The 27,384-nt window shown below is 39.7% G+C and overlaps 3 protein-coding genes across 5 annotated transcripts; all 3 read right to left on the bottom strand.

Moving 5' to 3' along the window:
* Positions 1-1,612: 1,612 nt before the first annotated feature.
* On the bottom strand, positions 1,613-6,662 carry LOC121881237 (E3 ubiquitin-protein ligase TRIM21-like). Of its 3 annotated transcripts, XR_006091725.1 has the most exons (3): positions 5,937-6,662; positions 2,948-5,708; positions 1,613-2,719 (listed from the first exon to the last, which is right to left on the bottom strand). XR_006091725.1 is itself a non-coding variant. In XM_042388932.1 (2 exons), the coding sequence occupies exon 2, from the start codon at positions 5,697-5,699 to the stop codon at positions 4,086-4,088; it is 1,614 nt and encodes a 537-aa protein (XP_042244866.1). In that variant the 5' UTR covers positions 5,700-5,701; positions 5,937-6,662; the 3' UTR covers positions 2,798-4,085. The 3 variants fall into 3 exon arrangements, 2 of the variants coding, with proteins under 2 accessions (XP_042244866.1, XP_042244865.1); XM_042388932.1 differs by lacking the exon at positions 1,613-2,719 and having other exon boundaries at positions 2,798-5,701; XM_042388931.1 differs by lacking the exon at positions 1,613-2,719 and having other exon boundaries at positions 2,798-5,708.
* Positions 6,663-7,441: 779 nt separating this feature from the next.
* On the bottom strand, positions 7,442-10,486 carry LOC121881234 (E3 ubiquitin-protein ligase TRIM21-like). The gene is made up of 2 exons (XM_042388928.1): positions 10,175-10,486; positions 7,442-9,972 (listed from the first exon to the last, which is right to left on the bottom strand). Exon 2 carries the CDS (start codon positions 9,968-9,970, stop codon positions 8,336-8,338), a length of 1,635 nt encoding a protein of 544 aa, XP_042244862.1. The 5' UTR covers positions 9,971-9,972; positions 10,175-10,486; the 3' UTR covers positions 7,442-8,335.
* A 1,109-nt stretch (positions 10,487-11,595) lies between these two features.
* On the bottom strand, positions 11,596-15,806 carry LOC121881235 (E3 ubiquitin-protein ligase TRIM21-like). Its single transcript, XM_042388929.1, has 2 exons — positions 15,789-15,806; positions 11,596-15,594 (listed from the first exon to the last, which is right to left on the bottom strand). Exon 2 carries the CDS (start codon positions 15,590-15,592, stop codon positions 13,961-13,963), a length of 1,632 nt encoding a protein of 543 aa, XP_042244863.1. The 5' UTR covers positions 15,593-15,594; positions 15,789-15,806; the 3' UTR covers positions 11,596-13,960.
* Between the last annotated feature and the right edge of the window lie 11,578 nt (positions 15,807-27,384).

The following is a 27,384-nucleotide window of genomic DNA, read 5'->3' on the forward strand; positions in this document are numbered from 1 at the left end:
AAAACAGTGGACAAAGGAAGTGATGTTTATCTCCTTCTTGCACTGTCTGAAAACAGCCCGGGTCTGAAGACATCTACATGCCCATGATAGAAGCCCTTCAACTGCGCGGTGGCCCGACATGTGCAAGGTCGCGAAGGCCCGTTCAACGCTGCTTGCAGCTTTAATTACCCTATTGTATTTCGTGTGTTTGTTTCTTTCTTCTTCTTCTGCTTCTTCTTTCTTTATTATTACGCCACTTCAACCCTTAATTTGACCCCCTAAACATGCTCAAAAACTCACCAAATTTGGCACACACATCAGGTCTGGTAAAAAATTTGATAAAATGTAAAAATTATCCCCCAAAATGCCAAAATTGTGCTCTATAGCGCCACCTATGTATCTAATATGGCTGCCACAGCCCGTAGGAATGTCGTAGAGAGATTGAACCAAAACTCAATTATTCGTCTCATCAAGACCTACAAATAATACACTGACACCCCTGACCTAAATCCAACAGGAAGTCCGCAATATGCCCATCAAAGTATGACTTTGCGCCAATTTTGGACCCCCAAGAAACACTATCTCCTCCTAGGGCGTTGATGGTATCAGCTTCAAACTTAAATACATGACTTATGACACTGTGCTGAACAAAAGTTGTTAAAAACTTTGTAATAACTTGAACGGTTTAGATATTGTAAGCCCTGAAAGTTGTAGTGCCACATCACACCTTACAATGTAAACCAATGGGGAGGCAATCTCTAGGCATGGACTTTGTGTCAAACAAATGGTTCTGATGTCTAAACTATAAGTCTGACCACTTTGAAACCTGTATCAATGGATTCGCCACAAAATTTCCTAAAAAAAATGTGATTTTTAATGTAGGATTTGGCCAAAGTCATGGGATTTATGAGGATATTTCACAAGAAGACTATTAAAATCCTTCTCTCCAACTGAGAGAGAGAAGGAGGGAAGAAAGGCGGGGGACGGGTAAAGTCAGACCTGTCAGCCCAGGTCTGACAACATCTACATGCTTGTGACAGAAGCCCTTGGACTATGCCACGCCTCGAACAGTAAAGGATAGAAAACACATGTAAATTCAAGATTTGTAGGTCAAACTCTCGTGACTCATTTAAAGTTCAAATGACGTTTGTATCTAAAACTATGTGGAAGCAGTAAATGTTCAAAAAAGTGTGGGTTGGCTCACACTCTCCATTTAAATATGTGAGTATTTTTCTGTGTCCAGCTGCAGTTACTTATTGTCTCTACACACCTGACAGTACACATTTCAATCAAACTTTGACCAGGTCATGTGGGTTAAAAGTCTTTACTTTTCTAAAAATAAACTTGATGAAAATTAGGAAATTAATTTTTAAAATTTTAATTTTTTACACACAAACTCATCAAGAGTTGTGTTTACTACTTGAAATTCAAGTGAACGGGCCCAAAACTTGCGTAATTTTGATGCCACAGATGTGAGCAAGACAGACATGTCTCACCCTGCAGAAAATTCTCATCCTCACACCGTTGAGATTTGATGCTTTGCCTGGACAGAGTAAGTTGCTATAACTTTATTGTACATGCTCCAGTCTGCACCAAACTTTGCATGTTTGATAAGAGTCACTGAAGGATCAAGTGTCACATCCGCTGCATACTGCTGGACCCACATCAGCTCAGCCTCTGGACACACTTTCTTCAGTGTTTCCTTCAGCTGAACCACAGCTGTCCTCACAATCCCATCATATGACGGCTGACAGACTCCGATTTCTGTCCAGTCTTTGGTGGGTGGAGCAGCGTTCAGGGACGGGAAGCTTTGGAGGAGGTGGAGGTGGTCTTCAGAGCGTGAGAGCTTCTCCAGATCAGAACTCCTCTTCTTCAGCTCAGAGATTTCCTGCTCCAGCTCTTTGATGAATCCTTCAGCCTGTTTCTCTGTCCTTTTCTGCTTCTCTTCAATCATTGTGATGACTCTGGCCTGGTATTTCTCAACTAACTCCTTCAGTTTGGTGAAGACATGAACATCTTCTGCTATCTCTTTGTCTGCATTTTCCTTGTTGAGCTTGATGGATTGTTTGATCTCTTGAATTTTCAGTCGTCTCTTCTGGATCATCTGCTGAATCTCAGCCTCTGTCTTCACCAGCTCGGCCTTCTTTTCTTCATATTCTTGTTTCAGCGGAACAACATTATGTGTCTTATGGTCTAAAATAGTGCAGAGCATACAGACACATGCCCGATCATCCTTGCAGAACAACTCCAGAGCTTTATCGTGCTTAATACACATCCTGCCTTCCATGTTCTCTACAGGATCAATCAGCTCATGTCTTTTCAGTCCTGATGCTGTCAGATGAGGCTCCAGGTGAGTCTCACAGTAGGACACCAGACACACCAGACAGGACTTCACAGCCTTCTGTTTGGTTCCAGTGCAGACGTCACAGGGAACTTCTCCTGGTTTAGCAGCTTGTTGCTCTGATCTGCTGCTGCTGGCTCTCTGTTGAGCTGACTGTCTGAACCGATCAACCATCTCAGAGATGAAAACATTGACCTGCAGCTCAGGTTTTGTGTAGAAAAGCGTTTTGCAGATGGGACACTGGCATTGGACAGCAGTATTCCAGTGTTCACAGATGCAGTTTTTGCAGAAGTTGTGTCCACATGGTGTACTGACTGGATCAGTGAACACATCCAGGCAGATGGAGCACAGAAACTGATCTTGAGACAGCAGACTAGTGGAAGCAGCCATATCTACACACTAAGAACAAAAAGTCAAAGTAATTACAGATTTTTCAATTGTTTTAAATATCAAACAATGATTACTGAATAATTAGGTAATTTTGTTTAACTACATTGCACTTAAGTGAAAGTTTTATTTGACAGCTGTCAGTATTAAATGAAAAGAGAAGCATTTCCTGCTTGATTAGAGCTCAAGTATGTGTTAATGCTGGTTGTTTACATAGTAGATATTATCTGCTGTACTCACCAGTGTTTCTGCTGTAGATGAGAAAGACCTGATGAACTTAGTCTAAATTTGTCTGTAGAGAGAAACACAGAGTTGTCTCAACTGCAGTTCTTCTGTTGCTTCGACAGACTTTAAGTTTCATTTCAGGAAAGTGACGTTGAAGTTCACCTGTTTTTCCACTATTGCTCCGCCTCTCACTGCAGCTCTGTTAATGATGTATTGTTTCCTCCTTCCGGTTAATTATTGTGGCATATTTATATTTTTCCTAAAACATATCCAAAATACAATAAAATGCCTTTACATACTGTACATTTAAAATCACCAAACTAAATAAACCTTCACAATATGAATAACACAAACGATACCTCATATCCAGGGAGAGATGATTATATTACCCCTGACCTTTGACCCCAGACCACAGTTCAGCAATCTAGAGACAACCAAACTGAGTTGTTTGTTTTTCAGTTATGAAATTTATCTGGACCTCACTGGTTTAAAAATAAAAGTAATAATATGAAAAAGTATAACATAAGATGTAAATCACAATCACAGAGCTGTTTTAACATTAATATATCATATATCAGAAAAAATAGATAAATAGTGAGGCAGAGTAAAGAGAAAAGTTTTGCTCACTTCAGTTGGACTTAATTTAGTCAGATAACATTCAGTCCCATTAAAAGAGTATTCCACCAATTTAACTTTGCACTCCAATAATATTTTTTAAAGGATCTAAATTAGTTGAGCAGAAGCAGAGATACTGTCTTATTTAGTTTATGCTATTATGCTGTAGTCTGTAATCTAAAGTGTTTTCAAAAACACCCAAACTAGGCCCTGTAAATATTGGACTATAAACAGCCATTTTCTAAACCCACACATGCAAAACCTTTTCTATTTACATTGTTGTGATGTTTGACATTTGAAGACAGGTATTAACCTTATTAGAACAGATTAAACAACATTACATAAAATCAAACAAATTATTCATGGTGAAATTACTGTCTTGCAGTAGTAAGTACAAATGGGATATATAATAAAGAGGGCAAACATCCACAACAACTAGAATCTGGAGACAACAAGTAGACACTGTACATTACCACTAAACATGAAGATTTCTCAAAATAAAAAAGTGAGTCTTTTTCAAGGAAATCAAATGGTTTCTCTACTCAGTGTGGTGGACAGGGGAGATGATCAAAGGGGTGGAGTTTTTACCGCCCTGATTAGAACAGGGACAGAAGAATGGGAGGAGATTCTCATTGAAGGAGCAGCCGGTATAGGAGTAGATAAGAGCTGAAGCATTGACATCATAAAAGGAGACCAGACCCTCCTCATAATCCACAAACACCCCAACCTTCTGAGGCTTTGACTTCAGAGAGAGACGAACTGGAGTATCAGCAAGAGCAAAGCACCAATTTTCATTCTTCAAGCATACAGTCCAGTAACCATTCTTACAGCTAATTGCAGATAGCCCCTTCCTGTTGATTGACTCTCTGGAAACTCCTGAAACCCAATCAGGCTTTCCTTTAACCTGAACCTCAAAGTACATTTTTCCAGAAGAAACAGTTTGCTTCCCTAAGACACAGAGACCAATAGAAAATCTTTCTGGGTTGTCTGGGAGATTCTTCTTTGCATCAACATGATGGACTTGTTTCCCATCATCAGACAGGATGAGTTTTGGATTTGCTGTATCAGGATCAAGTGTCACATCCACTGCATACTGCTGGACCCACATCAGCTCACTGTATGCGAACATTTTCTTCAGTCTCTCCACCAGTTGAGCCACAACTGTCTTCACAGTCCCATCATATGACAGCGGACGGACTCTGACTTCTGTCCAGTCTTTGGATGGTGGAGCAGCGCTCAGGGACGGGAGGCTTTGGAGGAGGTTGAAGTGGTCTTCAGAGTGTGTGAGCTTCTCCAGCTCAGAGATTTCCTGCTCAAGCTCTTTGATGAATCCTTCAGCCTGTTTCTCTGTCCTTTTCTGCTTCTCTTCAATCATTGTGATGACTCTGGCCTGGTATTTCTCAACTGACTCCTTCAGTTTGGTAAAGGCCTGAACATCTTCTGCTATCTCTTTGTCTGCATTTTCCTTGCTGAGCTTGATGGTTTGTTTGATCTCTTGAATCTTCAGTCGTCTCTTCTGGATCATCTGCTGAATCTCAGTCTCTGTCTTCCCCAGCTCGGCCTTCTTTTCTCCATATTCCTCTTTTAGAGGAACAACTTCATGTGCTTTGTGGTCTAAAATAGTGCAGACCATACAGACAGATGTCTGATCATCCTTGCAGAACAACTCCAGCAGTTTATTGTGCTTCACACACATTCTTCCCTCCAGGTTCTCCACAGGATCAATCAGCTGATGTATTTTCAGTCCTGATGCTGTCAGATGAGGCTCCAGGTGAGTCTCACAGTAGGACACCAGACACACCAGACAGGACTTCACAGCCTTCAGTTTGGTTCCAGTGCAGACGTCACAGGTAACTTCTCCTGGTTTGGCAGCTTGTTGCTCTGATCTGCCACTGCTGGCTCTCTGTTGAGCTGACTGTCTGAACCGATCAACCATCTCAGAGATGAAAATGTTGACCTGCAGCTCAGGTTTTGTGTAGAAAAGCGTTTTACAGATGGGACACTGGCATTGGACAGCAATATTCCAGTGTTCACTGATGCAGTTTTTGCAGAAGTTGTGTCCACATGGTGTACTGACTGGATCAGTGAACACATCCAGGCAGATGGAGCACAGAAACTGATCTTCGGACAGCAGACTAGTGGCAGCAGCCATATCTACACACCAAGGACAAAAAGTCAAAGTAATTACAGATTTTTCAATTGTTTTAAATATCAAACAATGATTACTGAATAATTATGTCATTTTGTATAACTACATTGCACTTAAGTGAAAGTTTTATTTGACAGCTGTCAGTATTAAATGAAAAGAGAAGCATTTCTTGCTTGATTAGAGCTCAAGTATGTGTTAATGCTGGTTGTTTAAATAATAGATATTATCTGCTGTACTCACCAGTGTTTCTGCTGTAGATGAGAAAGACCTGATGAACTTAGTTTAAATTGTCTGTGGAGAGAAACACAGAGTTGTCTCAACTGCAGTTCTCCTGTTGCTTTGACAGACTTTAAGTTTCATTTCAGAAATGTGACGTTGAAGTTCACCCGTTTTTCCACTATTGCTCCGCCTCTCACTGCAGCTCCGTTAGTGATGTATTGTTTCCTCCTTCAGGGTGATTATTGTGGGATATTTATGGCACAGGATTCATTTCATGGGGAGGTGCATGTGGGCATCCTCTAGTGACAGGAGGCTTGATCATTTCTTTCATATATTCTTTGCTACAGCAGCCATTAGAATATATATTTACAAAAAGACAACCACTGAGCTCAGTTAAAAAATAACTGAGCTCAAATAACAATAGTAAGACCATTTTCACAGTTTTCACATTGTTCAAATAAGGAATTTTCAAGTAGTATATTGCATCTAAAGAAAGTCAAGTGAAGAGAAAGCATTGGTTGAAAACTCCCTCTGCTCTAAAAATCTAAAGATGTGGAATACACACTGCTTCTTACTAATAACTCCTGATCATCCTTTTTGTTACACACAGTCTAGTGTTTCCAACAGACACGAGGGACCAAAAGCAGACAAAAGTCTGTATTTATGTTGCTAATCTGCCACAACTGAAGGTTTTTATTTCTTTATTTGTAGATTCTAAAGACCTAAAGCAGAGATGTTGGTACATCTCGTCAGCGTTTTTGATGAGATTGTATGCAGGTTGATAATGAAAGTAATTATTTGTTTCAGCCCTACAGGAGTGTCTGTGAACAACCTGCACCCAGAATGACTGATTGCACCTGTTCCAAACCCTCAATCCTTCATAAAGCATCATATTCTTATCTTTCCTTGTAATGTTTTCTATCTGCAGCCTTCTGTGTTGAATTAGTTTTTCTACATTGATTTGATGCACTTCTGCCAACTGTGTTCTTAGACTATAAATGCAGCCATCAGAACTCACAAAAATATCACATAGAGAGAAAAGTCAGCAAAACATTTTTAAAAAATGCAAACACTGAAGTCAGACTTTAAATGAGTCTTGTTCACTATATTCTAAATTTTGTTCCTAATGAAGAGAAACCTGTTTCTGATGTGTCTCCTTACTCACTGTGGGAGGCTTTAACAAGGTACAAATATTTTGACTCTGTAATCACTATGAAGTCACATTTAAAAGGGAAACACAATGTAAGTTACATATCTGGTGTTTGCAAAAAAAAAGGTATTCAAAGAGAGTATTGATAGAGGCAGTGATGAAGAGGTTTGCATATGAAGGGGAAATCTGTGGAGGAGCAACAGCAGTTTAACTGTGTCACAGTGTCATATTGGACACATGTGGTTCCATCAGACTGCAGCAGTTAAAGAGTCTCTAATGTCATCCAAAAATATCAATGTAGGAAACGTATGTACTCGCTTTATGTTTTATTGTTTAATGTTTTTACACTGAACAACAAACTAAACTAATGGAAAGTAATTTCCTAAAACATATCCAAAATACAATAAAATACTTTTTACAGACTATACATTTAAAATTAGTAAACGTTCACAATATGAATCACACAAACGATACCTCATATCCAGGGAGAGATGATTATATTACCCCTGACCTTTGACCCCAGACCACAGTTCAGGAAGCGAGAGACAACCAAACTGAGTTGTTTGTTTTTCAGTTATGAACTTTATCAGGACCTCACTGGTTTAAAAATAAAAGTAATAATATGAAAAAGTATAACATAAGATGTAAATCACAATCACAGAGCTGTTTTAACATTAATATATGATATATCAGAAAAAATAGATACATAGTGAGGCAGAGTAAAGAGAAAAGTTTTGCTCACTTCAGTTGGACTTAATTTAGTCAGATAACATTCAGTCCCATTAAAAGAGTATTCCACCAATTTAACTTTGCACTCCAATAATATTTTTTAAAGGATCTAAATTAGTTCAGCAGAAGCAGAGATATTGTCTTATTTAGTTTATGCTATTATACTGTAGTCTGTAATCTAAAGAGTTATCAAAAACACTCAAACTAGGCCCTGTAAATATTGGACTATAAACAGCCATTTTCTAAACCCACACATGCAAAACCTTTTCTGTTTACATTGTTGCGATGTTTGACATTTGAAGACAGGTATTACACTTATTAGAACGGATTAAACAACATTACATAAAATCAAACAAATTATTCATGGTGAAATTACTGTCTTGCAGTAGTAAGTACAAATGGGATATATAATAAAGAAGGCAAACATCCACAACAACTAGAATCGGAAGAAAACAAGAACACACTGTACATTACCACTAACCATGGAGATTTCTCACATTAAAAAACAGTAAAATCAAATCAAGGAAATCAAATGGTTTCTCTACTCAGTGTGGTGGACAGAGGAGATGATCAGAGGGGCTGAGTTGTTACCACCCTGATTAAGATAGGGACAGAAGAATGGGAGGAGTTTCTCATTGAAGGAGCAGCTGGTATAGGAGTAGATAAGAGCTGAAGCATCAACATCATAAAAGGAGACCAGACCCTCATCATAATCTACAAACACCCCAATCTTCTCAAGCTTTGACTTCAGAGAGAGACAAACTGGAGTATCAGCAAGAGCAAAGTACAGATTTTCATTCCTCAAACGTAGAGCCCAGTAACCATTCTTACAGCTAATTGTGATTCTCCCCTTCCTGTTGATTGATTCTCTGGCAACTCCTAAAATCCAATCAGACTTTCCTTTAACCTGAACTTCGAAGTAAATTTTTCCAGAAGAAACAGTTTGCTTCCCTAAGACACAGAGACCAATAGAAAATCTCTCTGGGTTGTCTGGGAGATTCTTCTCTGCATCAACGTGATGGACTTGTTTCCCATCATCAGACAGGATGAGTTTTGGATTTGCTGTATCAGGATCAAGTGTCACATCCACTGAATACTGCTGGACCCACATCAGCTCACCGTATGCGAACATTTTCTTCAGTTTCTCCACCAGTTGATCCACAACTGTCTTAATAGTCCCATCATATGACGGCAGACAGACTTTGACTTCTGTCCAGTCTTTGGTGGATGGAGCAGCGTTCAGGGACGGGAAGCTTTGGAGGATGTGGAGGTGGTCTTCAGAGTGTGAGAGCTTCTCCAGCTCAGAACTCCTCTTCTTCAGCTCAGAGATTTCCTGCTCCAGCTCTTTGATGAATCCTTCAGCCTGTTTCTCTGTCCTTTTCTGCTTCTCTTCAATCATTGTGATGACTCTGGCCTGGTATTTCTCAACTGACTCCTTCAGTTTGGTAAAGGCCTGAACATCTTCTGCTATCTCTTTGTCTGCATTTTCCTTGCTGAGCTTGACAGATTTTTTGATCTCTTGAATCTTCAGTCGTCTCTTCTGGATCATCTGCTGAATCTCAGCCTCAGTCTTCCCCAGCTCGGCCTTCTTTTCTCCATATTCCTCTTTCAGAGGAACAACATTATGTATCTTATGGTCTAAAATAGTGCAGAGCATACAGACACATGTCTGATCATCCTTGCAGAACAACTCCAGAGCTTTATCGTGCTTCATACACATCCTGCCTTCCAGGTTCTCCACAGGATTGATCAGCTGATGTCTTTTCAGACCTGATGCTGTCAGATGAGGCTCCAGGTGAATCTCACAGTAGGACACCAGACACACCAGACAGGACTTCACAGCCTTTAGTTTGGTTCCAGTGCAGATGTCACAGGGAACTTCTCCTGGTTTGGCAGCTTGTTGCTCTGATCTGCTGCTGCTGGCTCTCTGTTGAGCTGACTGTCTGAACTGAGCAACCATCTCAGAGATGAAAACGTTGACCTGCAGCTCAGGTTTTGTGTAGAAAAGCTTTTTACAGATGGGACATTGGCATTGGACAGCAATATTCCAGTGTTCACTGATGCAGTTTTTGCAGAAGTTGTGTCCACATGGTATGGCGACTGGATCAGCGAACACATCCAGACAGATGGAGCACAATAACTGATCTTTAGACAGCAGACTAGTGGCAGCAGACATATCTACACACCAAGGACAAAAGTAAAAGTAGTTACAGAATTGTTGATACTTTTAAATATCAAGGAATGATTGCTGAAATATTAAGAGGTCTTTTTGTATTATACACGTGACACATCGTGCTTGAAAAGAGATACGAAAAGAGAGGCATTTCCTGGTTGGATAGAGCCCAAGTATGTGCTAATGCTGGTTGTCTATTGTACTCACCAGTGTTTCTGCTGTGTTGCTGAGAAAAATTGAATGAACTTAGTTTATTTTTTCTCTAAAGAGAAACAGAGAGAGTTGTCTGAGTTTTGCTCCTAACGTTTTGACAAACTTTCAGTTTCATTTCAGGAGTGTGACGTTGAAGCTCATATCTTTAACTCTTGCTCTGCCTGTTGCTGCAGCTCTGTTGGTGACTTTTTTACCTCTTTCAGGGTGATTATTGTGAAATATTTTTAGAACAAGATACATTTCATAGGGAGCAAAGTACATAACCTGTATATGGACACCCTCTGGTTATTGGAGACTTAATACTTGTTTTCACGTCTTTGCCTTTGTATTTGTCTTTGTTCTGCAGTGGGAGGCTACAGTATAGCAGCCATTAGAACATACATTCACAAAAAGGCAACTACTGAGTTCAGTTTCAATATAGAGTTTTAAGCCTGTTTATATCACCTGTTTTTTTCCCACTGTACAACAAAAAATAGAAAAAAAACCGTAGGAAACAGTTTCGGATTGGATTGCATTGGATTTAATTAACCTCTTAACTTGATATATCCTCGTCACCGCACCTGAGCAGCTCAGGGGTCCACTCAGCTGCCACTTAACAAGAGCTATAAATGAGCGACTGTACATACTTGGCCAGCTCTTTGCATGCAAATTACATGAACCACCGATTCACTCACTCAGTCACACTCAGCTGGTCAGCTCTTAATGAGCACCAGCGAGGGAAAATCACTATCACACACACCTTTGTTGAAAATAGCACACACACGAAGGATCTGTCTGTCGATTATCTATATTTTTTCTTATTGTCAACAGATCTCATGTGCAGAGATAAACCAACAATGAAGTATTATTAAAGAAAGAAAGAAAAATACCCTTCACAATATGAATCACACAAACAATACCTCATATCCATGGACAGATGATTATCTTTCCCCAGAGCAGTTTTTACATTAATATATCAGAAAAAGATTGCTACATAATGAGGCAAAGAGTGAAGAGTAAAGTTTGTTGTCATGTAGTGCAGCGCAGATGGGCCCAAATGCAGGACACTGCAGGCTCAGTGAGGCTGAAGAAACTTCTTTGATAAGGACATGAGCAGACCAAAAACAAAGCTAACAGCTCAAAGCAAAAACTGATCACAGTCGCGCTTCGCAAACTTGGACAATACATAACAATACCTAACAGACTAAACCGAGGATCCAACAAAGACTGAATAGAAATCCAGGGCTAAAATACAAACTGAACTAATGAGGAAATGGGGAACAGATGACTGGACAGGGGAACAGGCAAGCAGCTGATGGTTGAGGGAGACACTGGGAGCAGGGAAGGGCTGACGAGGCTGATAAGGGACAGGTGTGTAGAAAACAGAGCAGGGCAGGGCTAAAGAGCTTCATGCAGGGCAGGTGTGGAGGGGAAAAAACAGGCTTGGGAGGAGTGCAGGAATACACAAAGCAAACAGAACACAAACCTCTTGATACAAACCAGTCTATATTAACCTGTCCAGGAAGATACATGAATATAAACTCAAGTACACAACACTATGAGCTAATCAGAAATACAAGACAGTCCTTTAAAGGTACAACACAAATAATATGAACAAGCAAAATCAAATGACCAAAAGGACTGGGAAACAGAAGTGTAACATAGTACAGATAGTACAGTTACAAAGTGCTTTACAGTGATATTGGGACACAAAGAAAATAGGACACAAAAACCATGAAAGACATATTCAAGAACACATACAGACATCTCACACATACGAACACAGCAAGCATACAGTCATCACCCAGAGCACACACTTGAATTTATGAAATGTTATGAGAAAGCCATTCTAAAAAAAAGGAGGCTTTTAGGTGTTTTTTGAAACAGTCAACAGATTCAGCTGATCTGATGGAAGTGAGGAGATTGTTCCAAAGTCTGGGTGCCAGGGCAACAAAAGCACAGTCGCCTTGGTTTTTTAGTTTGGCACGTGGTACGGCCAACAGGTTTTGGTTGGAAGACCTAAGTGACCGCATGGTAGTATATGGGCTTAGTAGCTTGGATATATATGCAGGAGCTAAACCGTGTAAGGCCTTATAAGTGATTAAGAGAATCTTGAAATCAATCCTGAACTTCACTGGCAGCCAATGCAGTGAGGCTAAAACAGGAGTGATGTGGAATCCGTGGCCAGTCCTAGTTAATAGCCTTGCTGCTGCATTTCGTGCAAGCTGAAGACGTGACAGGTCAGCTTGGCTAAGGCAAGTGAAAAGGGAGTTACAGTAATCGAGACGGGAAAAAATGATGGCATGAATGATATGCTCTAGGTCAGAGGCTGACAGTAATGGTCTGATTTTTGCAATGTTCCGAAGTTGAAAAAAGCAGGATTTAACCATTTTATTGACATGGTGTTCAAATTTCAATTTAGGGTCAAATATAACACCAAGATTCCTGGCGTTAGTTTTGACATAGGGGGCAAGTGGGCCAATATGCTGAATGATGCCTTTAGCAGTATTTTCGGGGCCAAAAATAAGAAGCTCAGCTTTGTCAGAATTTAACTGATGAAAGTTGACAGACATCCAGTCCTTTATCGCAGCTAAACAGCTGTGGAGAGTGTTTAGGTTGCTAAAATCATTTGGTTTTACAGAAAAATATAGCTGAGTGTCATCTGCATAGCAATGATAGGATATACAACCAAAGTGATTATCTGGCCCAAGAGCAGCACATACAAAGAGAAAAGAATTGGACCAAGTATTGACCCCTGGGGCACCCCATATAGCAGCGGAGTGGATGAGGACACATAGTTACCCATAGAGACAGAAAAACTTTTATTTGACAAATATGACATAAAACATTCTAGAGCTTTCCCTGAGATACCAACACATGTATTTAGTCAAAGGCAGCGCTCAAGTCAAGTAAGACCAAGATGGAGAGTTCCCCCGTATCAGCCTGCATGAGGATGTCATTCATGACTCTGAACAGAGCAGTCTCAGTACTATGGTTTTGACGAAAACCAGATTGAAATTTATCAAAGATAATATTTCTTTCCACAACTTGGAGAAACTGCTCAGCAACAAGTTTTTCCAGTATTTTGGAAATGAAAGGCAATTTTGAGATGGGTCTGAAATTGTTTAAAACAGCTGGATCAAGGCCAGGTTTTTTTTTAGAAGTGGCTGGACACTTCAAAAACATAGGAGACCAAGAGATCAAAAACAGAGAGTCCAAAAACCATGAGTCCATGACATTTTTCTCACTAAAGAGAAATGTTTTGCTCATTTCAGTTGGACTTAATTTAGTCAGATAACTTTCAGTCCCATTAAAAGAGTATTCCACCCACCGATTTAGATTTGCATTCCCATAACATTTTTTAAAGGATCAAAATAAGTGCAGCATAACCAGGGATAATGTCTTATTTAGTCTATGCAATTATTCTGTAGTTTGTAATCTTAAGTGTTACCAAAAACTCTTGAGCTAGGCCCTGTAACTATTGGACTATAACAGCCATTTTCTAAACCCACACATGCAAAACCTTTTCTATTTACATTGTTGTGATGTTTGACATTTGAAGACAGGTATTACACTTATTAGAACAGAATAAACAACATTACATAAAATCAAACAAATTATTCATGGTGAAATTACTGTGTTGCGGTAGTAAGTAGAAATGGGATATATAATAAAGAGGGCAAACATCTACAACAACTAGAATCTGCAGAAAACAAGAACACACTGTACATTACCACTAACCATGGAGATTTCCTACATTAAGTAACAGTGAAATCAAATCAAGGAAATCAAATGGTTTTTCTACTCAGTGTGGTGGACAGGGGAGATGATCAGAGGGGTGGAGTTTTTACCGCCCTGATTAAGACAGGGACAGAAGAATGGGAGGAGTTTCTCATTGAAAGAGCAGCCGGTATAGGAGTAGATAAGAGCTGAAGCATCAACATCATAAAAGGAGACTAGACCCTCCTCATAATCTACAAACACCCCAACCTTCTCAAGCTTTGACTTCCGAGGGAGATGGACTGGACTGTCAGCAAAAACAAAATGCTCTTCATTCCTAAAATCTACAGTCCAGTAACCATTCTCACAGCTAATTGTGATTCTCCCCTTCCTGTTGATTGACTCTCTGGCAACTCCTAAAACCCAATCAGACTTTCCTTTAACCTGAACCTCAAAGTAAATTCTTCCAGAAGAAACAATCTGCTTCCCTAAGACACAGGCACCAATAGAAAATCTCTCTGGGTTGTCTGGGAGATTCTTCTTTGCATCAACATGATGGGCTTGTTTCCCATCATCAGACAGGATGAGTTTTGGATTTGCTGTATCAGGATCAAGTGTCACATCCACTGCATATTGCTGGACCCACATCAGCTCAGCCTTTGTGAACATTTTCTTCAGTCTCTCCACCAGTTGGGCCAACGCTTTCTTAATAGTCCCATCATATGATGGTGGATAGACTCTTATTTCTGTCCAGTCTTTGGTGGATGGAGCAGCGTTCAGGGACGGGAAGCTTTGGAGGAGGTTGAAGTGGTCTTCAGAGTGTGAGAGCTTCTCCAGCTCAGAACTCCTCTTCTTCAGCTCAGAGATTTCCTGCTCCAGCTCTTTGATGAATCCTTCAGCCTGTTTCTCTGTCCTTTTCTGCTTCTCTTTAGTAACTGTGATGACTCTGGCCTGGTATTTCTCAACTGACTCCTTCAGTTTGGTAAAGGCCTGAACATCTTCTGCTATCTCTTTGTCTGCATTTTCCTTGCTGAGCTTGACGGATTGTTTGATCTCTTGAATTTTCAGTCGTCTCTTCTGGATCATCTGCTGAATCTCAGCCTCTGTCTTCACCAGCTCGGCCTTCTTTTCTCCATATTCCTCTTTCAGAGGAACAACATTATGTGTCTTATGGTCTAAAATAGTGCAGAGCATACAGACACATGTCTGATCATCCTTGCAGAACAACTCCAGAGCTTTATTGTGCTTCATACACATCCTGCCTTCCAGGTTCTCTACAGGATTGATCAGCTCATGTCTTTTCAGACCTGATGCTGTCAGATGAGGCTCCAGGTGATTCTCACAGTAGGACACCAGACACACCAAACAGGACTTCACAGCCTTCAGTTTGGTTCCAGTGCAGACATCACAGGGAACTTCTCCTGGTTTGGCAGCTTGTTGCTCTGATCTGCTGCTGCTGGCTCTCTGTTGAGCTGACTGTCTGAACCGATCAACCATCTCAGAGATGAAAATGTTGACCTGCAGTTCAGGTTTTGTGTAGAAAAGCTTTTTACAGATGGGACACTGGCATTGGACAGCAATATTCCAGTGTTCACTGATGCAGTTTTTGCAGAAGTTGTGTCCACATGGTGTACTGACTGGATCAGTGAACACATCCAGACAGATGGGGCACAAAAACTGATCTTCAGACAGCAGACTAGTGGCAGCAGACATATCTACACACCAAGGACAAAAGTAAAAGTAGTTACAGAATTGTTGACAATTTTAAATATCAAGCAATGACTACTGAAATATTAGGAGGTCATTTTGTATTATACACATGACACATCGTACTTGTATGATAAGAGAGGCATTTCTTGGTTGGATAGAGCCCAAGTATGTGTTAATGCTGGTTGTCTATTGTACTCACCAGTGTTTCTGCTGTGTTGCTGAGAAAAACTGAATAAACTATTATTTTTTCTCTAAAGAGAAACAGAGAGAGTTGTCTGAGTTTTGCTTTTAACGCTTTGACAAACTTTCAGTTTCATTTCAGGAGTGTGACTTTGAAGCTCATATGTCTTTCACTGTTGCTCCGCCTGTTGCTGCAGCTCTGTTGGTGACTTATTGCGATATATTTTTAGAACAAGATACATTTCATAGGGAGCAAAGTACATAACCTGTATATGGACACCCTCTGGTTATTGGAGACTTAATACTTGTTTTCACGTCTTTGTCTATGTATTTGTCTTTGTTCTGCAGTGGGAGGCTACAGTATAGCAGCCATTAGAACATACATTCACAAAAAGGCAACTACTGAGTTCAGTTTCAATATAGAGTTTTAAGCCTGTTTATATCACCTGTTTTTTTTCCCACTGTACAACAAAAAATAGAAAAAACTGTAGGAAACAGTTTCGGATTGGATTGCATTGGATTTAATTAACCTCTTAACTTGATATATCCTCGTCACTGCACCTGAGCAGCTCTGGGGTCCACTCAGCTGCCACTTAACAAGAGCTATAAATGAGCTACTGTACATACTTGGCCAGCTCTTTCTATGCAAATTACATGAACCACCGACTCACTCACTCAGTCACACTCAGCTGGTCAGCTCTTAATGAGCACCAGCGAGGGAAAATCACTATCACGCACACCTTTGTTGAAAATAGCACACACATGAAGGATATGTCTGTCGAGTTTCTGTATTTTTTTCTTATTGTCAACAGATCTCATGTGCAGAGACAAACCAATAATGAATTGAGTATTATTAGCATTAGGAGCTGTTAAACTTATGTGCCCAAACTCTTCAGACTGAAGGAACATATCATCCAGAAAGAAAGAAAGAAAGAAAAATATAGAAAATCGACAGACATATATAGCCTTTAAAGCAGAAGCAACACAAAAACGATCATGCAGAGCCGCATTAATAATGTATGGGGAGGAAAATGCTCTCTCTCCCAGTAGAGAAAGGGTTATTAGTGTTTTTAAATAATTGGCCTGAGGACGTGCTTGAGTGGTCCTGTTACACTGTATATATATATGCTGAGAGAGGAGGAGGAGGAAGAGGAGGAGGTAAGGAAAGGGGAGATGCAAAGTTAGAGGAGGGAGTAAGGTTGAAGAAGTGCAAAGAGGAAGAGGCTGAAAGTAAGAGCGAGGGATAAAGAGAAGAAAAAAGCAAGAGAAAGACAGAGAAATGGTGAGAGAATACAGGAAGAGATGCGAAAGAGGGGAGGAAGAGGTAGAAGAGAGTGAGAGAGAAAAAAGTGGTGGATGAAAGAGGTAAAGTGAAGGACGAGAAAGAAAGAATGAGAGAAAAAGAGAAAAACTTAGGGAGAAAGAAACATCTCTTTTTATGAGTCTACTCTTTTTTTGTTACCTGTTCATGCAAAATAATTCATAATTTAAGTTTATCTTTAAATTGATTGGTTTAAAAGTGAGAGCGAGGCAAAGACCAACATCTAAAGAAAGGGAAACACCTGATTATTGTACATCAACAGAGAATGCAGTGTCGTCTGTTCACCACCGGATGGTGCTGTCTGACCATCTCTGTTCTTTTACTGTGGGGTCGTTCAGGTCAATTGTCTCCCTGCGTCTCCTCATATTTATTCACACATGAAGGAGCACAGAGGACTCAGCGTTCATAAATAATGAATCAGATTTCAGTTCTGTTGATATCATGCAGTGCAATTTGTTGTGTTGGTTATTTAAGGACATGATTTTAATACAAGATTCCAGTGCTGCATGTTTACCAGTTGTAGTTTTGAACGCAGATGCTGATGATGCTGCAGGTTCCAAATCCATTCTGTGATTATTACAAACTGCTATGCAGTGTTTTTCTTATAAACCTTTAAATGCAATAATCTGTTACTCCAATTGGATTTGCTGGATTATATTTCATTGTCTCAGCGGCACTTTAAACAACATGCCCGCACCAACAAAGCCCCTTTTATGGTTTTACACAGGACTGTTTTTAGTCTGAATGCAGCTGAGGAGTTCCTGTATGTTGCTTAACAACAAGAAAAAGCAGCTTGGTATCCCTGGCTTTACTGGAGGTGCTAGCCAGGTGCTAGCGCTGGCTGATGACACACTTGGCCTAGAAGCAAGATTGCATGACATCAAACACTGGACATTCTTCTAGATCGACGCTGTGCTGCCTTAAATGTTTGCTCAAATTTGCAAATTTGCAACTTGACTTACAGCTAATTAGCTTCCCACATGCATTGCACTTTGCCTTGTCATTTTATTTAATAAAGTGAAGTCATACTTTTGAGCATTTACCAAGGTTCATCTTTCACTACTGATGTGATGTTAGCCAGACATGCTCATATCTAAACAAATCTAGACGCTGTTGTGTTGATGCATGACGTAGACAGGTCTTGGCAGATATGTAGCCTTTGTTTGCAATAATAAAGGGTTATCATGTTTAGGAACTGATAAGCATGACAAAAATTTTGGATTTGGTTCTAATTTGGAGCTGGTTTTTGGTTCCCAACCCTACTAGTATTATATCTGGCTTGTTTAATACAAAACAAAAACTGGAATGTAAAAACAACAGATTGTGGTTATACACTTGGTTATGTGCCAGACTATTTCTTAGCTGTGAGTTTTAAAGGTGCTGGTGGGTGGATTTTGTTAGCTGTGTCTCCCTGTTTCCAGACCTTATGCTAAACTAAGCTAACCGGCTGTTTAATCCAGCTATCATAAAAACATGACAGCAGTATTGGTCTTCTCATCTAACTCTCAGCAATAAAGCAAATGAGCATATTTTCCAACTAAGTTCCAACTAACTATGTTAAACTAGTCCTTTATGAAAATATTGAAACTAATCATAACCTGCCTGGTAAATTTATATAAAGCTTATAAAGTATCCAGAAGCATCACGGATCAAATCAAAGTCATCTCTCATCACTCAATTATTGAATGTAAAATGAGGCCCAAATTACCCTGTATCATGAATAAATAATAATAATAATAATCTGTATTATCTGATACTACATTAAATATGTAAACCCTCAAACCGCATGATATCCATCCAGTGGTTGGACAGGATATAATGGATTGATTTGATAAAAGCTCCATGGCTCCAATTGACTCCAATTTCCCCTGAATGGCTCAAAGTCTTCACCTACATTTTTTTTATTTTATTTTGTTTCCTTACTCTGATATATGAAAATATCATGTACCTCGGGAAGTGAGCTGTTTATCACCGCTTGCTAATTATGAGACCTCTGTGTTATCATTAAGAAAAACAAACATGTAAATACTGTGATATCACAGTTTCTTGGCCTCCTGGAATCTATGTTTCCATAGTAACACAACATAATGTGTTAATAATGTGAACAGCGCTGAAAATTTAATTAAAGCCCCACATTATCATTGAATATCAGTATAGAATTGACTCTTGGCCCATCAGGGGGCACTAGTCAGAAACATCCTGCCTTCATAATGATGAAATAAGTGACTCTTTTCTCCATTGTTGTCGTCTCAAAGAGCAGAGATTGATTCCTGCTGTATTCTCCGGGATACAAAAAAACCCTTTAATGTAGCCTTTCATACTCCGTCCTCCTCCTCCTCCTCCTCCTCGTCTCTCCATCTTCAACATAACACCTCACTCTCATGTTCCAGATTAACTCAATTACACAAAATAATCTGCTCCTCTCTGACTCCTCATATGTAGGCTGCTGAGGCCATTATAAGAAAAAAAAAAACAACAGTCCTGATACTGGAAGTCCAGTTTAAATGTGTTGATGAAGTTCAATTAAAGAAATAATTGATCATTTTGAGATCGCTTTCTTTCTGAGAGTTAGATGAGAAGATTGAAAACACGCTCATGTCTGTTCATTAGGACATGGTTAACCTAGCTTAGCATAAAGACTAGAAACAGGAGGAAACAGCTAGCTTGGCTCTGTCCAAAGTTTAAAAAAATACGCCTGTCAGCCCATTGACAGATCACTAGTTAACATCTTTTTTGCGTAATCCATACACAAATTAAAATGTAAATGCATCAAATTATGGTTTGAAGAAGGGGAGTTTATCTGCCAAGTAATTCTGAGCAGCGTCTCCATCTGTAACTGTTATTTGCTACTTCAGAGGTAGTAAAATATTACAGTAGTGGTACACAACTACCACGGCTTGAGGCTGAAGTACCTGAAGGTGAAAAAACCTCAACTTCTCTCTAGAAGTACAATCATGTTTTTCATCAAGTCATTATGGTCTCAATAAATAAATGCAGGCCCTCTAATAAGTGTGCTGGTGGTCATTTTGGAAATTGTTGCTCCGTTAATACGATTTGAAGACTTACAGAAGCTTTAATGTCTGCCTTGTGGGCGTTGATTGACAGCTGTGATTGACAGTTGGCTCACCTGCTGCCCTCCCCGGCTCCGGGACTCACACTGAGACGCACTATCGTCGCATTGTTTCGTTAAGTTTAATGTTACTTCATTATGATACCGGCACTGTTAGCACAATTTAGCTAAAGTAGCTAATGTTAGCCAAAGTGCGCCACTCAGTGTTCCCAGTAAGCTAGGGTCCCAGTTAGCTTGGGTTCGAGGTAGTGTGAAAGGCAACACCGCTCATTCCTTATTGGGAAGGTCCCGGCTCCAAAAGGAAAATATTGCGCCGACCATAAGCTGCAACTCTTGGCTTCAAACTGGCTCCAATGCAAACCAAAGGGTGATGTAACACTCATCTTTATATACAGTCCATCGGTGACACCTTATTGTAAAACGGTAAAATAACACTGTTATGTATGGGCATTTCTTAAGCCTTTATTACAGAAACAGTAGAGAGTAGACAGGAAAAGAGACCAGGAGGTGACATGCAACTGCTGGAATCAAACCGCTGACTTTGCAGTTATGTGGCTTGCATCCTAATCAGTGGGCCACCGGGGCGCAACAAAGGTTTTCACTTTTTAACTGCTTTTGCCAAAAACATGAGCAGGAGATCCTGCAAAACCTGTCGTACACATGTTGAAAATATGGTAATTGAAATAAATAACAAACAACAATGACAAGGCGTCTTGTCTTTTAGCTTGTAGGACTTGTTGGCTGTTGGACAAATGAACACATTTTGCAAACTGTTTGTCTCAGGGAGAAACTTTAATCTACATCTTCAAACAGATGCTGGTGTGTCAGTCATACAGGGCTCAGAGGGCTGTTTTAAATGATGCAGATTGCAGCGAGACTGTTAAATATACGCTTTATTCTTTATGTGTTTTTATGTAGATGTGTGCATGTGTTACGTATTATATATTCATGTATGCATATTTCTGTTCAGGTTTGTGGGATTTTACATGCACAAAAATTTGCAGGTCGAAAGAAATCTTTTAAAACTGAACTAAATTTGGTTGAAATGTTTTTTTGGATGTCTAGGTAGCTTTTGTTTCAACCTTTCATTTACTTTTTCAATATGTAGTGACTTCTTATTTAAATGTAGGCACTGAAAACCTGTTGAAATAACAGTTAACCCTGCACGCAAAAAATGTTTACTTTTCAAGGAAATTTATCACAGGTATAACCAAGACACCTTTTGTTGTGCAAATCACAAAATCAATGCTTTTTGGGGACTTACTTACAGAGAGATGAAGGACAGATTAATAAACCAACAGTGTCTAATAACCACCAGCCTTCAGAACAGCTTCAGTGCAGTTCATAGGAGGGATAAACAAAATTTAGAGATATTCCCTAAATTTGGTGTTTTGCTGATGGTGACGGAGAGCGCTGTAAAGGTAATTAAAGACCAAAGGGATGGCTTATCATTTTAATGTGCAGAGTTGTGCAAGGATGATCATTTGCTTTGTTAATGTGTGCATGTCCTTGTGAGAAGGAATGTGTTTTAGGGAGGCACACTCCTCTCTTCCCGTTCTTGTTTAGGCTCAGATAAGGTAACATCCTGGGTCTGGGACTAAACAGGACAGGTTAAAAGGTCAAAAGCCACAGACAGGTTAGGGCTCTTGTGTCTCCTGTGTCCTTGGGAGATGTGGTTCTTATCCAGCATACATGGGCATGTAAATGTATACCCCTTGGCTGTTTGCCATTGGTTGTAATCCACAAGTTTGTATGATTTGACCAATCACAGATTTAGATGCAAAAATGAGTGTTGTGTGGCTCTACAGCTGTCAGTGATGATGCAAAATGACAACGATTAATGAGTGTGCAAAATCTAGATTTGTTGCTCACTATTGAGTGACCAGAGTGTTTATTATATGAGAAGTAGTGAATAAGTGAACAAGGGAGTGATTTCAGCCACAGACTGCTTGTGAGGCTACTGTGATTGGAGAGCTAACCGCCACTAGCTAGCCGATGATATGCTTGCGCTCGCTAGCCAAAGTAACACAACAAGTTAAGCAGCTTGATACCAGTTAGTTAAAGTTAACAAGCTAGCTTGTTTAGCTAGTTTGGTCTCTATTCAATAAGTTAACACAGTTTAAGTCAAGAGACGTATTTGTGCTGTCATTGTGTGTCACAGTTGACTGCAGGCCATGTTGTATCTCTGGGATTAGCCTTGATAAAATAGTACAGCACAACTATAACATGGTTTCCTTCATTTTGGGCTCTAAAAGTCTTGTTCGCTGTAAGATCAGTACTATGAACTGATTGTTTGTAATTGGTCAATGGTGCAAATTCGATGGTGGTAATTCAATTGAAATAATTTCAGTCTTAAATGTTGCTTTTATATAATGCAGGTCTAACCAGTCCCTGACAACATCGGCCCCAAAGTCTCTCATATGTGTTCAGCTGGGTTCAGATCTCAGTCTTCTTGGTATTTTATTCATATCAGACCACATGATAAGACCACATAATTTGTCTGTATTTACCCCTCTGTTTTTCTCTTATAATCACACACAGTTGAAACTATCTGGCCAAAGTATAACGGTTGTCAGTTTCTATTATGCTGTGAAAAAGGGACACAGTTCTCTGAAATACATTTGCACAACAAAGTTGTTTTGTAGAATTCATAATTCATAAGAAACCTGAAGTTTTTTTTGCTTTCTGTTCAAGATCTTCTACTAGACTCGAAAATGAAAATACCAAACTAATCATCAGTCCATCCATAGTTTAAATACATCATTGGGGGAAAGTTTTTATACAATCACCATGTGTTCTTTAAAGTCCTCATTAGAGAGCAGAATGTCCTCTCTTATGTCGTAGGTATAATAAAACACGTGAGTAATGACTGCACACAGGACCATGTGACTAATGAGTAACCCCTGCTTCCTCCTCCTCCTCCTCCTGCTCTCCAATGCTGCCGGAGAACGCTGTGAAGTGGCAGATGAAATATTAATCTTCCTGAATATATGATGGAGGGCAGCGGTTGGGGGGGAATAGAGAGAGAGAGAGGAAGAGGAGAGAGATTGGCATGTGAATAGAGAGATATTAAACCAAGACGTCACGAGAAAGGTAGAGGTAAAGGAGAGGAGTAGAAAGAGAGGCTTCTTACATCCTCCACTGTCAAAATCTCTGCCTTACTCATTTTTATGTGTTATTGACTACTAAAAGTCTTATTTTCTTAAAATAAGTAACAAAACCTGCCAATTAGAGAAAATGTAGAATTGTTTTCAACACAAATTAACTTTGCCTTACCTGTTTTGCTCCATTTGTAGGCAGGTTTTATTCACTGAATCATACTGTGGGGTTTTAAGTTCTACTGCTGTATACACAACAAATTTAGCAGTGTCCATAACGGTATTGAAATTTTATCCTAACAAGAACCACTCGTACCGACAGATTTGTTCTTCAGTGACTCGTACCAATTATTTAAATCCCAAACTGCAGATCAACAGAAGATAACCTGTCAATCATTCGTCAGGGCCAAACTCATTCATGCTGCAGTTTGGGGGGCAAGAAATATTCAAAGGTGAATTCTTTTACATTTACTTTCCTTGAAAAAAAAAAAACATTAATAATGATAATAATGCATTTTATTAATGGGCGCCTTAAAAGACACAGTTAAAAACAAGCAGCAATGTATCAAGACATCATAAAATCAAACAAAGCAGCGATATATACAAAAATAAGTTAATACATTAGATAAACATAAAATCATCATCAGTGCATAACTCAACGTGGATGTAACCATTAGAGTCAAGATCAGATCGATTATGCCAGTTTGAAAAGGTGCGTTTTGAGACAGGAATTGAAGGTGGAGAGAGAGTCAATATTGCAAATGTCTTGTGGGCGAGAGTTCCAGAGGCAGCGGGCAGATCGGCTCAAGCAGGCGGATGGTGTAGCGAGTTGGACGGCGGGAGAGAATCTGAGAGTACCGGAGGGTGTGTAGATATGAAGGAGTTGGGAAAGATACGAAGGTGCGAGGTTATGAAGGGCCTTAAAGGTGAGAGGCAGAATCTTGAAATCGATACGGTATTTAACAGGGAGCCGGTGATATGATCTACGGAGGAGTTCTGGTAATGATATGGGCAATTCTGGACCAATTTAAGTTTCTGAAGACACTTGAGAGGAAGACCAAAGAGGATAGAACTGCAATAGTCAATACGGTATGTAATCAGGGTTTGAATGAGAATGGCGGTGCTGTTGGGTGTAAGCGATGGGCAAGACGATTAATATTGCGTAGGTGGAAGTATGCAGACCGAGTGTTGATGTTTATCAAAAGATAATATGCTGTCCAAGATGGCACCCAGACTCTTAACCTGAGGGAAAGGATTAACTATGTAATTTTCAATAGTCAGAGAAAAACTATCAGGTTTAACCAAAGAAGTTTTACAAGGAGAACATCGTTTTATCACTGTAAAGTTTGAGAAAGTTAAAAAAAAAAGAAAAGAAAAGTGATTCTGATAAAGCAGCTTGTGGCTCATATTGTCCCCTTGTGTCGAACAGGCAGGGTGGGGTTCAGTCAGGGAGCAAAGGGAGACAAAGAGAGACAAGAACAGCACCTGAACCCCATTAATCGTCTCCTGCAGTGTAGATTTCTGCAGCAGGAGCAGCAGAGTGGAAAGAGAGGACACAGTGAGGAAGTGTTTGAATCCAATGCTTGACAGGACAGAGAAAGCGTTACAGGGATCAGGGTTCACACAGGAACACAGAAGCGACTCTCTGTGTCAACTGCGGTCTCTAAAAATATGCTGCGATGTAAAGATGTTCTGTCAAATTTGATGATTGATCGTCTTCATACCAGACGAAAGCTGATTTTTTTGTGTGACATAGAAGCTATTTTAAAGGGGACACATCATGCACATTTCCTTCTCTACATTTTTATTCTGGGGTTCTGCTGGAATATCTTAATAATAAGGATTTACAGTTTAAACAACTCTATATTTATCTTATACTGGCCCATTATGCAGCCCCTCAGTTCAGCCTCTGTCTGAAACAGGCCGTTTAGCTCCTGTCTCTTTAAAGCCCGCCTCCCGATGAACCCACTCTGTTCTGATTCGTCAGTTCCAAACAATAGTAGTAGAATTTCACTACATTTTCTTGTTCCTTTTCTAGAAATTTCTCAAATATATTCGTACATGTTTGAGCCTGAATCGGATCTGAAATATGCGAGTCAACAACGTGATCGACCCCTGGAACAACCTTAGCAACAAAGACTATGAAACAGACGGCTGTTCGTGGGCATGTGCAAACAATCTGACAAAGGGATAACAATGCAAACGAAGCGTTCAGAGCAAGTAGGCCTGTACCCGGTTGCATAAACTACCTTGAGTTTCAACCTTAAGTTTGTCCCTTATGCAAAATATTTCCCTAATATTTAATATCAAGGTGCCCTTAATATTTAATATAAATATTTCCCTAAGCTCAGGGGTTCATTTAGGAGTGTTGCATAAAGCCTCTTAGGATGTCTCCTTGCCTAAGTGTTTAGGCTAAGGTTTTCACGGTAGTTACTGTCATAATATAACACATGTGCACTTCAGTTACCATGGTTACAGCATTATTGTCAGTGTTAGCTAGCTTCTCCAAAATGGACAACAAAGAGAGTACAAAAAGAAAAAGAAAGCCGAACTGGACAGAAGTTGAGAATGTTGTTCTCCTCGAAGAACTTGTAAAGCGCAAGCACATAATCCAAAGTGAATTTAACACAACAATAACAAATACGTACAAGCAGATGTGGCAAGAAGTAACAGACAAAATCAAGAGGAATCTTGCTGTGAAACAAACTGTAGATGAAGTAATGAAAAAATATGAAAATATTACTGTGACAGCAGGAAAGGAGATAACCAAACAACCACAGGAGTAGACAAGAACTGCTGAGTTTCCGTAAAATGATACAGCTAACTAGTTAATTAGCTAGTTAATATATGAGACAGAGTTATGTTAACATTTGGCTAGCTAGCTAAAGTTGCCAGTGACACATTACAGTGTTGACAATAATTAAAACAGTTGTTAATGCTGGTGTTGCAGGAGGAGGGTCACCACTGAAAGACCCGTCTGAATCCTCCAGACTGGTTCAGGACATTTTGGGAAAAGATCCTCCCTCCCTTGTTGGCATTAGTGGAGTTCCTCAAAGTGGCTTTGGAAACAACAGGAAGGCCTAATATGTAGGCTACATTAACAGTTGAAGGCATAGCGTAGGTAGGCTATCGTTAATAGTTTACCTTAGCTGTTATAATAGCATGTTTTGATTAACGTTATAACAAAATATGGCAAGTCAAGATAAGGTTCCACAATACTGAAACATGGTGGGATTCACCACACGGTAATATATGCTGAATTTAGTTTCTAAAGTAGCTTATCTAACAGATTTCATTTCCTCATGCATAATAATGTCTATTCAATGTTAAATTCATAGGTTATTAGCAGAATGACTTATTTCTTTATCTGAGTTGTGTGTACATGGTTAGCATGGAGAGGGTCTCCCTTGCACAGGGTTGGGAAAATCAGCTACCGCACTATTCAGCGTGCATGGCTGAGCCTGTCATTATGCAGCTTGTGTCACATAGATTAGTAGCCACAGGCCTAAAAACAACTCTTTATCCCCTCCCTGTAATATATGTCTGCTAGGGATGAGTTTTCTGCTCTTCAGCCACTGAAGATAAAGAAACTCATGGACAAATATAACTAATCTATTTAGTTCCAACTGGCCCAAATTTTAACCATTAGAAACACTATAGGCTGTAGCCATTAAATCAGTAGTCATATGCTTTATCGATTTGTGTTTGTGTGTGTGTGTGTGTGAGAGAGAGAGAGAGATATGGAGGCAAGAAGTAAGGAACAGAACTTGAAATTTCCAAATTAGAAATGGAAAAGAATAATCTGAATTTAAAACACACACTACTGCAACACAAACATGTCACCTTGGTCTACTGTAATAATTATTTTTGTCTATAGGTCTACATCTATTGTTTGTTTATTTAGCTTGTTTCTCTATTTATTTAGACCTGTTCTGTTAACCTTCTCCTCGTCCCTCAAATCAAATAAACAAAGTAAAATGCAATAATCAAGTCATATGTTCATTTATCGGGTATGAAGTCATTTTGTCGGGTGCAAGTATAACCTGAGCCCTCGATTCACAAGTCTGGTCTGGTCTATGCTTGTCACGGACAGCGTTGCCATCATGTGGCGCGTCCTCGTCCACTC

Source organism: Thunnus maccoyii, chromosome 16 (genome assembly GCF_910596095.1).
Source record: "Thunnus maccoyii chromosome 16, fThuMac1.1, whole genome shotgun sequence".
Taxonomy (NCBI): domain Eukaryota; kingdom Metazoa; phylum Chordata; class Actinopteri; order Scombriformes; family Scombridae; genus Thunnus; species Thunnus maccoyii.

Coding starts and splice junctions, on each gene's coding strand:
- LOC121881237 (XM_042388932.1), bottom strand. CDS start 5,699: ATGGCTGCTGCCACTAGTCTGCTGTCCGAAGATCAGTTTCTGTGCTCC.
- LOC121881234 (XM_042388928.1), bottom strand. CDS start 9,970: ATGTCTGCTGCCACTAGTCTGCTGTCTAAAGATCAGTTATTGTGCTCC.
- LOC121881235 (XM_042388929.1), bottom strand. CDS start 15,592: ATGTCTGCTGCCACTAGTCTGCTGTCTGAAGATCAGTTTTTGTGCCCC.